Raw genomic sequence first — 17195 nt, forward strand, 5'->3', positions numbered from 1 at the left:
ACAACATAACTCATTTTATGAGTTATAATTTTACTTTTTCCATCACATTTTTATAATCCTGCCCTCAAAATCCAGACTTACAAAGGACATTTTAAACTGTGAAGTCATCTAAATAATTACTAATATTTTCCTTAAAGTTTCCAAGGCAAGCTTAGGCAACATTTGGTTTCTGTTTTTTATATAATATGATGCAGTCTGCTATTCAGTATTCTTACTTGCTTTTGCATGAGAAACATTTTAATTAACATAATTGTTTTGTAGATTGGCACTTTGAAGGTTTTTTTTTCTTTTTTTTTTTTTTTTTCTTTTCAGTCAGGGGGCATGAAAGGAGGCACGTTTGATCCTTATCCAAGCCATTCTGCTGATCCTTATGTAATTAAAAAATCTATGGCTGTCCCAACCAGTAAAGAACGAAAGATTTTCTATCCTCCTCCTGGACCAAGAAGCAGACCTGTTACAAGCATAATAACTTTAAATGTCACAAGGTAAGCCACTTTAATTTGTGTTTCATATATGCCATCTACCAAAATTCACTAGCACAACTGTTTATTACAGTCTAAATTAATTAAATAACTGAAGGAATTAATTACTGACAAAAGGATAAGAAATGTGTAAAGAACCTGGCTTTCAAAATTTATTCCTACACTTTTGTAAATTCAGGTTACTGTAAACGACTATACATATCCTAGAGATCTTCAAAATCATGATGTACAGTTATCACTTAAAAAAAAAATGTATTTTTTTCCTGACATAATAAATGCAAAAAGACAGGAATGCTCCTACTAAAAACAAAATCTGCTTTTGTTTTCCCTTGTTTATGGAATAAAATTGGCTCCCTCTGCTGGCAAAAGTAATGCTATTTAATTTAAGCCCGTGAAGCTCTGGAAACGATGGCACTCAGTTTAGATTTCTGACTATAAACATGTCTCTGTGTAATGTTAGAAGAGACATTATAGTACTATGGATAGGTGTATATAATCATATTCTTTGTTTTTACTTTTTATCATGCTAAGGTATAACCTTTAAATAAATTTATTTTCTGTGTTTGGCTTTGCTGTAATTCAAGCAGATAATCACAGCCGTGTTCTTTATTCAGAGAAACCACTTTCAAATGCAGATTTCTAAGGTTGCATGTACAGCAGCTAAACATAGATACCGATGTGCTTTTTGTTTTTTGCATGCTTCATGAACAACATGAAATATTTTAGAAATGTTTGCTTAAAATTTTTAAAACTGTCTTAGAGGCATCTGTTTCACATTTGTGATTTTTTTTTTTTAAATATCATATGTGAAGTCTAAGAAATACTGCTCTTTTATCTACCCATTACTATTCTATTTAGTTTATTTCACCATGTATCTGAATTTGCATAAACACTTCTTAAGTTGCAGGAATATTTTGAAATTTATATTTATGCTCATAAGGCAAAACCAGAAGCTACATTATTACTACTCCACATTACTTCTTATACTAATGGAAACTAAGAAATAATTGAAAGTAACTTTGTATACCTAAAAGCCTGTTAGCTACCAACTCTGATATAAGAAAGCACAGCCTTCCATATGCCCGCTGGTGTTTTTAAACTACTAAAAGAGAAAAAGAATGGAATACTGGCCTGAGGAACCTTATCAGTGTATTGTTTGAATTGTTGTTTCATCAACAGAATAAAAATTCATGTTCCCAAATGAGATGTTTTTATTGGAAAAAACGAGCTGCATGTGAAGTAGGTTTTGAAATGGAAAGGGAGTGGCTGATTGTGAAGTATCACCATGTGCTCAGGGATATGAATATGATGGAATCATTAAAAGTGTTTGTAAAGAGACACAAAACACACAGTTCCAACAGAAATTCCACAGAGAGAAATTAAAGCTACTATTTCAAATTCTCTGCTACTATTTCTCTCCTCACAATTTTAAAGACAGTATTTATTTTTGCTTCATTATTCCTAGGTTTAGTGGAACGAGAGTTGTGAACAGCATATATTATAAGTATGAAGCTTATAGCTCATACAGTTAAGAAATTTGGTAAGACGTTTTTCAAATCATCTGCTTACCCACTGAATTACAGTTTTTATATACTTTCCAGTGCAAAGCCAATTTTCTGATATTTTTACCATAATCCTGCAATTGGATTTGAGATTCTTGCTCTCACACGGAGCTCTGTTGATACCAGTTAGACTCCACAAGGATTAAAGTTAAATCTAATTATAGGGAAGGGTGTAACAGTTTTTAATTTCTACAAAAATTCTCCTATTTTGTACAGTGATACTCTACCAAAAGCTAATATTTCACTCTTAATTTACATTCCAGATCAATAAATGCAAATAACTACAAGACTGCACACCTGACATCTGACTAGGTAAACATGATGAAACGAAGGTTATACTTTTTAGATTGTCAGCTCTTAACAGTATGCTTGCTAATAGGCATTCAAAGCAAATAAAAATGGGAAAAGTGGAATTTGAGTATATATGGCAATACAATCTTATTTTTTTAATTATTGAGAGTGCAATATTTGGTTATAAGGCTATAATAATTTGAAATCATACATTCAGTAAGTCCAAGGGTAAATATTTTTTCATCTTATTGCTTAACTGGACTTTTTGATATGTAATTTACAAAACATACTTTCTAATGAGTGATTTAGGTTGCAAATTCATTATATATTATGGTGGAAGAAAGGATGCATATTTCACAGTGAGTATTAGTGTATGTATCAACCAAATAATTCATTTGTTGCCCAAACTGAAGCTAAGGTCATTGTTTACCTTTATTAGAATTACAACTTGTAGTTTATTTCAACTGTACGTTGTGTAAAAACTGTTGTATAAAATCTTCAGTTAGGATGACCTTCTCAAAATGACCCATATCAGGTATTGTTCGAAACCTGTCCTCAATCAGCCTATTATAAAAGGAGTCCTCTTGATTGACCAGCATCTGTGAAACACTCTTCCTGTGTTTCCTGACAGACCTAAGTCAGCCCTAAGCCCTAAGTGTTGATATATTCTCCAAGAGCAGCTCAATTTCACTTTTTGTGTATGGAAGGATCCTAACATATGTGATCCAACTTTCAAACTAGCTTCTTCTTGTATGGAACTGTGATCCTAAATGAACACCTTAGCTCTACCTTACTATTTTTTGACAGATTTTTATACGAGGTCCAAGAAATTTGTTCATGTAAAACAAAGCTATTTTATTGTAAAAAAAAAAAATAATAAAATCAAAATATCCAAATTATTTCATGAAGACAACATTTATTCTTTTTTTGTAAACATCCTTTTTGCTGTTCACAGGATGAGTATTTTTTTTTTTTTTTTTTTTAAGAATTTCTAGACTGGATCTCTCATTTCCATCAAAGAAAATAAAAATAAAACCAATGATTGTTGGCCAGGTCTACCAGCACTTACTAAGGTGTAAAACCCCTTCCTCTGAGAAAAGAGGACCCAGCCATATTTTAAAATACTAACCTTTACAAGAATGTTGATGTTTTCTTTATCCAAAGACCTATAATAGAATTCCTTCTTTCTTTTTTATACCTCATATTAGATAATTGTACTGGTGCTGGCCTCAGGTACTGCAGTGTCTCTTTGTACAAATTATCAGGATGATACATCATGTTCTTCATTTATAAACTTTGTAGGTACAGCATTCCTAGGTAGAATGATCAGCACTGTACTTCTAACTTGTTCTGATGTAGTATAGCTGATGAAGACTGCTCTGAAGTTTTACTATATGTCCTTCTGCCTTTTCAATTTTTCTTCTGTGTTTCAGTAATCTTGTCATTCCCTAGCGAAATGAGGAAACGAGGTTAAAATATATGGAGCTTTGTTAAAAAACAAAACAGCAACAGCAAAAAAAAAACAACAACAAAAAACATGACAACCCAGTCTGAGAAAATTTTTAGTGCATGTGAGCTAACCTTATCTGGTAATCACAGGACCAATTACTTCTCCTGATAATTCCCTGTCAGAAAATGCGTGGTCCCAGTGATCTAATGCCTGTTTCTAATTAGGGCCACGATATGCTGTTTTAATACAAATAACAATTGTTTTGATACAATAAGCTTCTTGGCAGTGCACTTCATCATGATGGTGGAATTTAGAACTTTCTTAAATTTCATTGCCTAATTATATGGGATAGGGAGGACGTCAGATATTAAATCATTTTCATGATTACAGCTTCCCTTACGGTATAGATATAGCCAGTCACCTTTATAAATAATTCTTACAAAAATTTAACAGTTACAGTCTGAAGCAACTTCATGTTTCTGTAAGCATCAAATGCAATTAAATGCCTGACCATCTACTCAGCTGCCCAAGTATTTATGTTTTAATGTCCTTATTGAATCTGTGTGTGTAGTGCAGAATAACTTAATAATTTTGCCTATCTCCATTAAAAATAAAATAAAATTGTTTATATGTGTTTTGTATTTTAAAATGTGTTTACAGGAATAACCATTAAAGAGGTAGACTTTAATCTTTAATGTAGTTTATAGCTGTCCTGATACATATATCAGTGCTGATGCAAAAACACACTCTACATTTAGTGTGCTATATTACAAACCAGACAAAAATTGTTGTTTGTTGTTGTTGCAATTGCTATTTATGAATTATTGAAGAAATGGATTACTTCCATGTAGTAACAGTCTCTGAAGATATTGAGCTTGTACAGTGTTGTATTAGTAGGAAAGTGAAGATGAATAATTACCTCTAAGTCTGTTCTGGAAACACCAGCAACTGTTTTACTGTTATGGATTTATTAAGGAGGTAAAAAACAAAAAACAAACAAACAAACAAAAAAACTTAAAAATGTAACAGAATAAAGAGAAATAGTGTTGTAGTGACATGACACACAGGTTACTTTAGCTTCATAGAATATTATATGCAATACTTTTGTGAAATTTCTTCCTCCCCCTGTTCCCATGGTTGAGAAAATCGGATTATTTGTGCAGTGACTATATCTAAGAGGCTAATTTTTGTGTCTTTAATAGCTATGACCATTCTCACTACGTTTACAATTAAAATGTTAAAGTTCACGTTTTAACTAATAACCTTTCAGTACCTAGCATAAAAAGATAAAGGTATCTTGTGTTAATTGAACATAGACCAGAACTGGATGTCATCTAAAACATATGGAAACACAGTTGAAACTTAGGACTTTTTGCAGAATAAGCTCTGAAATGTGGCATGTACTAAGCTGTTCAGCTAAAAAGGTTCCCTCCTGATACTGAAATCTTAGGGACAGAATTCCATCTCCTGTAAACTGTCACAGTATTATTACATTTCTGTAGACTACTTATAATTGTTTAAGGACTTGCTCTTGTGAATCTGTGAAATTCAGCCAATTATCAAAAGGAGGAGACAGTTTTGAGAACTTAACAAAAATGGAAATGACTGAGCATTAAAAAAAAAAAAAACAACACATTTTTATTACAATTTATTTGAAGCAATAGACTGTTGTATATTATGAGGAATTGCCTGGAAAAGAAAATCAATTTATTTCTTTAAAAGGTGGAAGAAAGTACTCCAGAGTGTCTCCAGAAAATAGTAGCAAAGACCCCTGAAGCTCCAAGATTTATCATATAAACACCTGTCTAGAGTTCACTGCAGTCAAATGGAAAAATTCCCAAGCTTTGTGTGCGCTGGAGCAATTAATTCATTCAGGTTTTGTTGTATAAGAATATATACATTCTGCACAATCTCTTTTTCAGAAGCCCTTTTATCCTTAGCAACTTGCTAAGACTTAAAAACAGCAAAGCTATAATTTTTCTAGTTAAAACCTAATGTAGCATACAGTTTCAGTAATACGCTTACCAGAAAAATCAGATGAGAAGGACACATTGTGTACAATGATGTTAGAAAACAAAAATACTGAATTTAGAAAACAAAAAAAATGTTGTTACTGCAAAATAAAGCTCTTACCTTGTGAAAGGTATTCCAAAGCTGCATACTGAGAATCAGGAATTTCTTTACAAATTCCAGAGGAATATTCAGAACAGTCATCTTGCATAGTGCCAAAACTGGAATTGGGTGTCTTTTGTGCCCAGACTAGGGCTGTAGCTTGGCCTCGGAGATAAACGTAATCCTTATGCAAATGGTGGAATTCAAACTGTAATACATCTCTCTCATTTTCAATAGTCCACAGGTGATTTTCTAGTATTAAGTGTTCTTCAATCAGTTTTCTAATGTCATTTTCATATTTGAAAGCATCTTGTCTATGTTCCTGTAGTTCTTTCTTAAGTACCTGATTTTCCTCTGTGATGTTTGTTATTACCATTGATAACCTCTTGCATTCTCTGTTTGCAGAGGTCAAGTTAGACTTCAAAAGATCAATATCTGCTTTTGCATTTCTGAGTTCAGTCATAAGTTTCTTTTCTATATAATCTTTATCTGACTGGACTTTCTTAAAGTCCTTCAGCAGCATCTGTTTAGCATTAGAACATTCCTGCAGGCTCATTTCAAGGTTAAGTTTCTTGTCTGCCAACATTTGCATTAATTGAAGATGAGTCTCCCGTTCAGATTTTGTTGCAGTTTCTTTTTCCTTCATTTGTTGTATTTCATTCTGATTTCCTTCAAGCTCTTGCTCTAGGGAACTCTTTTCTTCTGTAAGCTGGGATATTTTTATCTCAAGTTTTTTATTTGTTTCTTGTACTGTGGAGCATTCCTTTTGCAAGCACTCTAGCATTGCACTGAGCTTCCCTTTTTCACAGATAGCAGTAGTCATCTTTTCTTCTAATTGCTTGTTCCTAATTTGAAAATCATGTAGTGCCTGTATTGTTTGTTGGTTTCCATGATGGAGTTGACTCTTCTCTTCCTCAAGGATTATTTTCTGTTTCTGGAGTTCTTTACATTTTCTTAGTAAGTTCTGTACTTCCTTAATACATTCCTTGTTGTCTTCTTGTGATTTAACCAACTGCTTTACCATACTTTTCTTTTCTTTAGCTAAATGCTTAATTTGCATGTCACAGTTTGATGTTTTTTCTTTCAAAGACTGTATGGTAACAGCAAGACATTTGACTTTGTTCTTGAGAGCTAAATTTTCATTCTGAAGATTGTGTACTCTTTTTTGCAAATGCTCAGAATTTTTCAGAGACTTTTGCAATGCTTCAGTTTTCCCATCATATTCAGAGGTTACTGTGATTTCACTCAACTTCTGATTTCCTAGCCTTGGAGGTGTCTGATTTACAACAGTCAGTTGTGCTTTTTCTTTTTCTAATTGCTCTTTGTGATCAAGCATTAGTAGCTTATCTTTCACCATTTTGGAGAAAGAATTAACCTGGAATCTGTCACCTTCACTTTTAAATTCTTTACGTACATTTTGGTTTTCAGATTCTGCTTTTTCATTGCATACTGTTGTAGGAGAAGAACCCCAAACACTGGCATTTTCAGAGTTTTTATAATATTCTTTAATAAAATGTAGTTGATTTTCTTTAAGTGGAGTTAAAGTAATATGTGATTCATTTAAAGAGGCAACAGTTTCTGCAACTTCTTTTAAGTTATTTAATTCTTCTCTGTATAAAAAGACAGATTTTTCTGTATTCTGTGCTAGCGAATCTGAGTCAGTACTGACTGACTTCCAAAATTCTTGTTTCAGCAACTTGGTAGTATAGTTAGTATCATCTGTATTATGAAATTCTTTCCCATATTTGGGAGAAGGTACAGGAAGTTTAGATTTACTCCAGATTACCTTCTCCTGGGCAGCATTCAACCTTTCTGTCTCCAGATCAGTGCCAGATACCAAATGTCCCAATTTATATTCATTCTTCATTGCAAGTAACCGTTTGTTTCCAAGTAGATCTTCTGAATATTCAACCTTTTCAGTTGCTGTATTTTGCAGTGAAATCCTATGTGAATTTTTTATGTCACTGACCACATTTGCGGGCTTGGAATGTGCTTCCGTATGCTCCTCAGAACAGTGTTGTTGCTCATGGTGAACTTTTCTCTTAGAAGATGGTGATTTGGGATTTTCCATAGGCTACCCCACAAAATTAAAAACAAATGTACAAAAAACTGTCATACTGTAAGAACTGTGAAACATTGCAGTACTGGAAGCATAAGACAAGTTGTTATTATCAAGGCACTTCTCAACTAAGACTGGTACAATTTTATCTCTGTGAATGCTATTTACCCTTTAATAGAACGTAAGCAATTTTCATGGGCCTTATTTAATTCAGTACTGGGCTTTGGAGCAGGTATAACATACTGAGTAAGTGTCTTAAATCGATTAAATATATTTCAAGCAAAGGAAGGATGACCTAAAGAGACTATAGCTTATTTCTGATTATTTTGTCATCCCAGTTAGTTTGAAAGAAGGGCAAACTGGATTTACCCAAAATAGAGGCAGAAACAGGTTTTATGTCTAGGAGAGGAGCAGTATTTATTCCCTTTCTTCATTCCTCTCTTTTCGTTCCTTGGCTCTGTCTGTTACACTTTAGGCTTTGTATTGCATTCCGTATCCACTGTAAATAGTCCAAATGAATATAGGGAAGATCAAGCTACCATTCTATCTGTGCAGAGAAGAAACTGAACTGTAATCACAATGGGTTGGACAGAACAGTGTATGTATCTGTGGCTTCTCAGGAAAAATATACCGTTGTTACTTTTTGTACCCAGATTACCCTTTGGGTTATTTTCCAAAAACACATAACTCTCAAATCCAAAATCCGTCTAAAGAATAAGTTGTTTGTTGGTAAAAATTTTTAAACATACCAGAGATGCATCACTTGGTGTGCAAGTCATCAAAATCTTGTCTGATGTATACACTGTAGTTTTCATTTCAAATATATTTTTATTTAGTATCTCACTGATTTTATACTGTACCTGAAAGAGATTGGGATTGTTTATAGAAAAATGTAGAAGTATTTGACTTTCCAAAAAATATGCTATTAGGAAGTTCTCTCCTGGGATGGACAGACTGGATGGAAGTGGGGTGTAGGAACATGGAATTGTGTATAACGAGCAAAGTGTAAAGCTTCCTGCATCAAATCTTTAGCTTTTATATAATGAATCAGATAAAATGATGGCAGGAAAATTCTCCTGTAAGAGTGTCTTAGTGTTCGGTGAAACACGGCAGTTTACAACAATGGAGTAGGTTCTGCTGTCTATTGACAATGACAAGGTGAAATTAACTTCCTTGAAAACAACAGAGCTTCCTTGAGTTTATAGTAGTACAAATTAGAGAAAGATCCTTCCTTTTTTCCCCCCTTGAACTCAGTTTTGTTCTTCCTCTTTGTTTTTCTAAATATTCTAAGCCCCCAAATACTATTATAACTAAGAAAGAGTGAGAACCTTGAAGTGAAATTATTTTATCAGTGAACAGATGATTTAAATGTATACTTACTGTACATAAGAATATAAAAGACCTAAGGCCATATCTAAAAATGCAGGAATTGGTGTTTATATTTTAAGAACATTTCTGTTCTTTTACCATGCTAGCATGCTCCAGAGTCTGTTGCCGAAGTGTCTGAACTGATTCCAGCTGTTGTTGAAGAACCTAAAATGTAGAAAATAAACTGGTAGAAGAAAACCTATTACCTACCTACCAGTCAGAAAACTGGTAGGTAGTTGCTTATTTTTTAAAATATTGAAATGAATTAGGTTATTTTCTCAGTTTAACTCGTGTTCATTTTCTAGTTCTAAGATTGTTTTCATCCTGCCTGAGTCAACAAGAGTTCATCAAATGGTTCTTTTACTATTCAACAGCCATTTAGAAAATTATTTGCAATACTGGAAGGATTTCAGCATCATTCTTCCTGGACAGTTGCTCATATCACAGAAAGCACTGTCACATCTGGCATTACTTTGCACCTTAGTCTTTGCTGTGAGACCAAATGTGTTCATACTCCAGTTCCAAAGATCATCTTTTGGTTTAGACTGACATGTACTGGTTGGCCAACAAAGCGAGCTAGACTGTTTCTTGGCCTAGTGAAGGGAGAAGCCCTAGTGTTCTATATTAACAGAACTAACCTTAGCTAAGCTCTAATGACTTAAAAGTGCTTTAAAATAAATAGTACAAATGCTTCACAAAGATCAAAGAATGTTTTTCTGAATGAATCATTATGAGGTCACAGGAATTCAGAGACTCGGTCAAAACCTTAGCTAAAGGAATGAACTTGTGCATAGAGCAAAATGTGTAGTTTTCTATGTATTCTGCTTTGGAAGAAAATTCTGCACAACATAAAAGAGGAGAAAAAGGGGCAGGTAGAGAATACTGTACATCCCATACCTGAGTTATGTGACTATACTGCTATTAAAAACAAAACCAATCTACTTTGCTAGTCAGTATCCAAATGGAAATTGTAGTTTGAAAGTACGCTGTCAATTTCAAAATACTTCAGCAAATTACATCAGTTAAAAAAATATCCTTAGAGAATGACAGCTCCAATGGTCTTCAGTCTGCATACAGTTTATAAGTACACTGAAGCAATCAATCAGTCACTGTATTTATATTCATATTAACTAGTTCACACATAAAGAACAATACAAAAGAGACTAGCTTTGAATTAGATAACTCTGTGAACACTGAGATTTAACACTTCATCCTAGCAGCTCCTGTGAACTTGAAGTAAGGCATCGTTGATCAGTAGCTAGCCTGAGCTACTCCTGTTGCTCTGGTGAAGTCTGGTACAGCCCAGTTTGCCAGCAGAGGTTTGACTATTCTGACAGGGACATCTGTATACTTAAATAAATGCACCATATGGGAATCCTGCTAGCTAAGACTGTCTTTACGTCCAGTCATCCTGTTCCTGTCTGCAGACAGAATCAAATATGCTTACTTCGAGGGCTGTTTGCGGGTGAATTGGATCTTCTACTCCTGTTGTATGATTACCTGCTAATAAAAAAGACATTTCTACAGTTAGCACTGCTTGATGTTTGCAGGAAGAGCTGTTTCAAATTTAGACATCAAGGGAAAAGGGAGAAAACTCAGCCCTGCAGAGGCCAAGGAAGGGTGTAAGAGCTTTTTTCTTCTGCTGTTAGTGTTCTCAGCCCTGCTGCAGTCCCTGGCACAGGACGGGAACACATGCAGGTGAATTAGTGTCTGGAGAACCTGAGGAAGAGGCCCAAGGCTCCAGCAGGGAGAATACCTCTTAGAAAGGGATGAAGCAACCATCACAAAACACGTACCTTGGGTGACTTGTGTCACCACCATGCTAGTCAGGTGTGAGGGGTGGCCCCAGGACGAGGTGGGATAGCCCTTCATTCCGGTGCAGAGACCCAGGTGTACAGTTTTTCCTCCCTCTGGAGGCTGCCTTGGCCTGCACCATCCCCCACCTCCTATGTGAGGAGGAGGAGGAGGAAGGCTGGTGCAGCCTGCTGGTCCCCCTCCAGTGCGGTGTGTCATGGCGGTGACATCACAGTTCTCAGGGACAGCGTGGTGACACAGTATGGTGCCACCCCTGGGTGCTCCATCCCACTGAGGTGCTGCTATGGCTTCCGCCCAGGCCTCCCCTCTGTAGGGGCAGAGCAAGGCCGCCATTTCCTCCCCCAACAACCACAGCCTCTGACAAGGGGCAGAGGCAGGCCTGTTTTCAGGCGCTGTCCCTGCCCCATTGCCCCTGTGATGGCAGCTGCCTGCTTGGTATGGCAGCCCTCATGTGTCTGAAGGCAGCAGGGCACCTGGGGGCTTGGATCTGGGGGACTCCAGGGGAATGTCACCCTGTGTCCAGTGCTTCCTTCCTTGTGTTTCGTTTTGGGGTTTCTTTTTAATTCTTGCTGCAGGCACCTCCCTGGGTTGTCACTGTAGGTGGGTGGCCTTGCTCTGCTATGGTCCCACTTGTGATACGTGTTCTTGTCTTTCACCTTTTTGAAGTAATAGTCTCTTTTGCATTGTTTAAATTATGTGAGTGTAGTTTTATCCTTCCAGGAAAACATAAAAAGCTTCCTTATCAAAATAAGTGGAGCTCCTAACACATATATGAACAATATTCATCGTGTTTTCCATGCTTAAGGTAGTAGAGCAGACATTCACTATGAATAACCTGTGATCATGTGAGTAGACTCATTCAAAGACTGTTTTGTAATTAAATGACTCAGGACGGTTAGACATAGATTGTTAAGCTGTGTTACTTCTCACAAAGCACCTGTAAGACTAAGACATGGGAAACCTTTGCTAACACAACTAAAACCATATATAATTGACATTCTTTTGGGAAGCAGCAGTACAAGAGGTAATTTTTTTTCTAAATTGTAACTCTCATCTGTATCAGGGTTTTGAGTTAATGCTTGTGTAACAGTTAATTGGCAAAGCATATTTGTTAAACTCTATATTGCATAAAAGCTGGTAGAATTTGTCTGTGAAAGATTAAGTTCAACCCAGATTGTTTTAATTTGTGTGCAAATTGTGTGTGGTTACTTCTTTCAAGATTTTTTTTTTAAATGAGAGAGAATAAGTGGATGAAATATGTAGGATATATATTTCTTAACCAGCTTTATCAGTAGGAGATGTTAAGAAAATTCTGAGTTTTTTAATATTCGCCCCGGGGCTTGTCAGTTAGTCTTTATGCTAGAAGTCTGCATATATGCTTATAGCTTTGGAAGAATATAGTTCAACAGTCTGACACAAATGTATTGGTAATGGTACATTTGAACATTGTTTTGGAAGGATAGTTTACGATTATAGATAGATGACAAAAGAGTCACATGGGGATTGTGGCTTTTAGTCCTTGAGAGTGGCATAGCTGTAATATTCAAAGTTTTCAGGCTCTCCAAATAGTTCTAACATGTTTTCGCAGAAGTACAAAGTTAGTGAACCCTTTTTACACCTGTTAAGGGACAGCTGAAGAGTTCAGTGGCTGGAATTAGCCCAGCAGTATTACACAATAGCAAGAAACGTAAATCTTATATTTAGCTACTTACTCTCCAACCCAGAAATATTTTTTTTCTAATTTTTTATTGCATCATAAGAGTAAAAATAAATCTAGGCTTATGTTAATAATCTGGAATATAAAATCTGTCCCTGTAATCTTTCCCCCAATTATTATTATTTTGATACTATTCTAACATTACTGACAATGTTGTCATTCAGTACTATTCTCTGAACTGGAATCAGTACCTTTTACTAGGAGCCACTTCTGGAGGACTTGGTCCTTAAAGTGTTGGGAATAGCTTTTTAACAGTTAATAATTTTAATTTTTGAATCAGGCATTTCAACTTGTCCTTCAGCTATGCTAGCAAATCAAGTAAGATGTTCACATTGGGCTCACATTGGACGTTCACATGTATCACATTGGGCTGCTCTGTCAAAAATAACTTACAAAATGTTTGTATGTTTTTTAAAAAAACAACTATTTGCCATAAAAAATCCGGATGATATCAGGAAGCTTTGCTGCCAAGTAGTGCAAGAGGGAGAAGAATGAAGGTGGTGCAAGAAAAAAGTATAATTTTCAAGCTGAGCTCTTTCATGATTCTGGTATAAGCCATCCAAATACTGGTGTTTTTTCAGAATATTGAACCTTTGTTAATGAAGATAGAATCATTAAGACCAGTGAATTCTCCCACTGGTCCACGTAGGGATATATTCAACAAGTCAAGTTAGTATTACCAGGAGTCTGTGTGTGAGTCTCAGTCAGCAAGAGGGTAAGTCCAGTGGCATAGACCATTTAAAAACCAAGGAAAGATACTAAATAATGAAACCAAAACTGCACCAGAAAAAGAACATTTCCTTGGAAGTTTCTTCCTGGTATGCTGTTGCCTATTTGCACCATCACAGGGGGTGTTGTGCTCTAGAGACTGTGCTTGGTATATCTGCATTGTGATCTTCCTGGAATCCTGAAAAGCCAGTGAGAACAGTAAGGAGAATCAGAAAAGCCTTCTGGAGCAGTCAGTTCCTGTTTGGAGTTTAATAAACAAGGTCAGCTGTTTGAGAGCTAAAAAGAAAAGCTTCTGAAATAGAAATGGTTGATCTCAAATTTGACACATGGTGGAGAATGTATGGAAGTCTTCACCTGGAAACAATATGATCATTATAAAATTCTGATGCACATGTTTAGCTTAAACAAGATCAATGCCTTGTTTTGTTTAGAAATAAACAAACTATACTTCATTTTATATAAACAAATGCCCAGACATTGACCCATGAGAATTGCTCTGTATTTATCCAGCAAGAAAAACAATGAAAAATAACAGAATAAACACACTGCTCTTTTTGAATTTCTTAAACAATGTACAAGAAAACCTTCCAGTGCAGAAAGAAGTCCCAGGAAGTTAAACTGTACAGAATCAGAGAAAACAGCAGCGAGCCATTAGGTTTGGCTGCAAATGAGGTCTTGGTTTAGCTATTTAGAGTTTGTCAGTTCTGTGTTAGCAGTCAACGGAGATATTCCACCCTTCAGTCCATCCTGTCCTGAGCTCTTTTCTATGATATTTTAGTTACCTGATTTTGAGATAAAGACTGACCTAGATTGTGAGCTCTAACACAACAGACGCATTAAAAACACCAAAAAAATCTTGTATAAGAGATGTAGAGGGGAAATAAACTGATGTGATGCAAACAGCAGTATTGTAGGGAAGAGCTAGGCATGCACTTAATGTAAGTAAATGAACAAATGCAGTGCCCCATCAGTATGTGCTAGAGCAAAAACCATAAAAGAGCCAGCAAAAAGATACAGTGCAAACCTATAAGGAAATGAAGTGGTGTTTTTTGTGCTGTATCTCAAGGGTACCTTGAGTACCACTCAGCTGCCTGTGTTCTCCCATGACTTGGCTCAGAGACTCTTCAGAGACCTTGCCAAACCAGGACTTCTGTGGCCACCAAGGCAGGAAAAGGGCAGAAATCTCTCAGCTGCACCCTCACTGTGTAGTCCCAATCTTTGTGTATGGTGGTGGAGCTCCCCTTTGTGCTCTAGAACCGGTTTTTGGTGTTAGTTTCTGAATGGGACTTAGAGGATGCTGCTGTGCTTGTGCAGCCCACTTCCTTTGTCCCCACTGCTTGCCCCATGAGCTGAGGGCTGATGTCCAAGACCTTTGAGTCTGGGAAGTGTTACAACAGGTGAATGCAATACCTGATGTTACACTAAGGAGTTTGGTTAAAAAATGGGTTGTGTGATGAAAGTGCGTAATCAGTCATGTCATGTGAAAATAATTTCTGCTTTGTGATTAGGTGAATTGTATATTGAGTTAAACCTAATATGGAAAAGAAGAAGTAAATTATAACTACTTTTTGACAAAGAGTACCAATTCCAGGCCTCAGGAAGAGAATCTGAGCTATAGAAAAAATTCCAATAAATGAGGAGGATCAATTTCGAAAGGTCTTTATTGTATAAATGTGCATATAGAGTAATTGTTTCTGGTGAGGTTACTTCTTTGTTTATAAAGTCATTTACTAGACAAGAGGAGATGAAGAGAAAGGATGGAAGAATTCCTTAGGTCTCCACTCAAACAAGTGGAAAGGAAGCATCTTTTGTGTACCAACTACTTGATTCTTCATTTACCTGTGAACATCTAAGACAGCAATAATTAGAAACATCTGGGTTTGTATTGGGTTAAAACGTTCTTCTTCAGGGGAAGGGAAAGCATTGTATGTTGTGAGAGTGTTTCGCCTGGTTCTTATTGAAGATGTTGAGCTAAGCAGGGAAAAGAAACCTTTGGACAGACTGCTGTCCTCCTAATTTGCAATATCCACTGCCAACCTGTCTTAAGACTGTATGGATCAGGTTTTTATAGATCCAGGAATCTTCCTAGGGAAATCTGGGTTAAACATGAACAGCTGATTAAATGTGTCTGTCCTCCTAAATATGACAGAAATGCTAAAATCAGCTACAGGGACAGCTGTTACCTCTTGATTATTGTGAGACGATGAGTGGACACGTTCCACGAACCTTTGAACAGGTGCAACCTAGACAGGTTTATTAAAACACTACAGTAGTAACTATCCAAGTATGCAAGGCATTAGGATCTGGTGGGGTGATCATAGAGATAGACTTGATTAAATACTTGGAGTATTTAATCTTTGGTTCTCCAACTTGAGAGGCGATTTGTAAATCAGTTTCTATCATTTGTTTTAACTGGCATCTTTCAGGGAGGTCTGAGGTATTGGGGCAGATTCATTTAAGACATAAACTCAAAAGGAGATTATTTAATCACTGCTGTGCCAAACTTGGTGAATCTTATGGATGCAACTACTGTATTGCCCTAATTGATTGCTTACTGCATGTCCAGTACCCTCTGTTCTTGCTATGTAAATTTAGATGTAAGGTTAGACATTTTTTTTCCTGACCTTGGAATTAAGGTTAAAAAAAAGCTTGTCCTACTTTTGGATTAATATATTATGTTTTGTAATGTGGTGAGAAGATGAGTTTGAGCCCTTCCAGCATTTAGGAGGAAAGACTGCTTTTGGAAGATTTAATTGCCATGAAAATCCTTTTGGCAAACAGCAATGAGATCCAGTGCAACAGTGCTGTCTGAACGCCTCGGAGGCTTTGCTTTTTTCCTTTACCTGCCACAGAAGAATCAGCTCATCTGCCCAGGTGCTACCACTGTAATGCATATTTTACTCAATCCTTACTTTGCCTAAAGCAGGGCAATGGCTGATACCATTTTATGGTAACAGTCTTCAAAAGCCCCGTCTCTGTTCAGTTGTGACCTTCCAAGGACTGCTTTTTTGTCATAGGGGTGTTAGGACTCTTCATATATCACTTATATCACTATATATATATCACTATATATCACTATATATATCACTTCGTAATGGCACTTATCTCATTCAAGTGCGAATGGAAAAGGCTGGATGAATTATGAGAAGAAATAACATTTTTAGAATTTATCCTTCCTGTTTTTTTCCCTTCTATACTGTAGCCCCCTTTTCCGCTTAGTCATGGGGTTACTTGTTCTCTGTACAGTTGGGCCGTATCTGAGTGTTCTTGCAATACATGCTTTTCTTATAAATAATAAGGTAAGGTAGGTAGTGGAAGAGTCTCACTTTGAAAGAATTATACTTCTCATACATCCTACTTAGGTATAGTTTTGAATTGGTGCACCCAAAGAGGTACAAGACCTAAAGCAGTGAACAGGAATGCTTTCTGTATAAGTGACTGTAGTTTTGAAAGTGGTGGTATTCCTGCACTGAAAGGAAAAGGAAATTAAAGGAATTTGCAAGAGTAAAACAGCAGAAAGAGACGTAATTCTTGAAATTAATTAAAAAAAAAAAAAAGTGTCTTGGTTAAGCTCCTCATTATTTTAGTTTTTACGCAATCACAGCTTTCT

General features: G+C 36.0%; 2 protein-coding genes across 6 annotated transcripts in view; one reads left to right on the plus strand and one right to left on the minus strand.

Annotated features, from left to right (window-relative positions):
* Positions 1–17195, plus strand: part of CFAP96 (cilia and flagella associated protein 96) — a 90769-nt gene that overhangs the window by 8771 nt on the left and 64803 nt on the right. For all 5 annotated transcript variants that reach the window (XR_011096299.1, XR_011096300.1, XR_011096301.1 and 2 more), the window contains exons 7-8: positions 313–485; positions 2308–2356. Coding sequence is in view for 2 of the 5 variants with exons in the window: in XM_068681424.1 (XP_068537525.1) it covers positions 313–485; positions 2308–2356 (222 nt within the window). In the remaining 3 variants the exon portion in view is untranslated. The remainder of the gene's footprint in view (positions 1–312; positions 486–2307; positions 2357–17195) is intronic.
* CCDC110 (coiled-coil domain containing 110) lies at positions 3476–8277 on the minus strand. The gene is made up of 2 exons (XM_068681410.1): positions 5919–8277; positions 3476–3783 (listed from the first exon to the last, which is right to left on the minus strand). The coding sequence occupies exons 1-2, from the start codon at positions 7966–7968 to the stop codon at positions 3746–3748; spliced, it is 2088 nt and encodes a 695-aa protein (XP_068537511.1). The 5' UTR covers positions 7969–8277; the 3' UTR covers positions 3476–3745.

The sequence above is a fragment of the Anas acuta genome, chromosome 4 (assembly GCF_963932015.1).
Source record: "Anas acuta chromosome 4, bAnaAcu1.1, whole genome shotgun sequence".
NCBI classification, from domain to species: Eukaryota; Metazoa; Chordata; class Aves; order Anseriformes; family Anatidae; genus Anas; species Anas acuta.

Coding starts and splice junctions, on each gene's coding strand:
- CCDC110 (XM_068681410.1), bottom strand. CDS start 7,968: ATGGAAAATCCCAAATCACCATCTTCTAAGAGAAAAGTTCACCATGAG. Junction 3,784..5,918: donor TTTGGAATACCTTTCACAAG/GTAAGAGCTTTA, acceptor TCATTTCGCTAG/GGAATGACAAGATTACTGAA.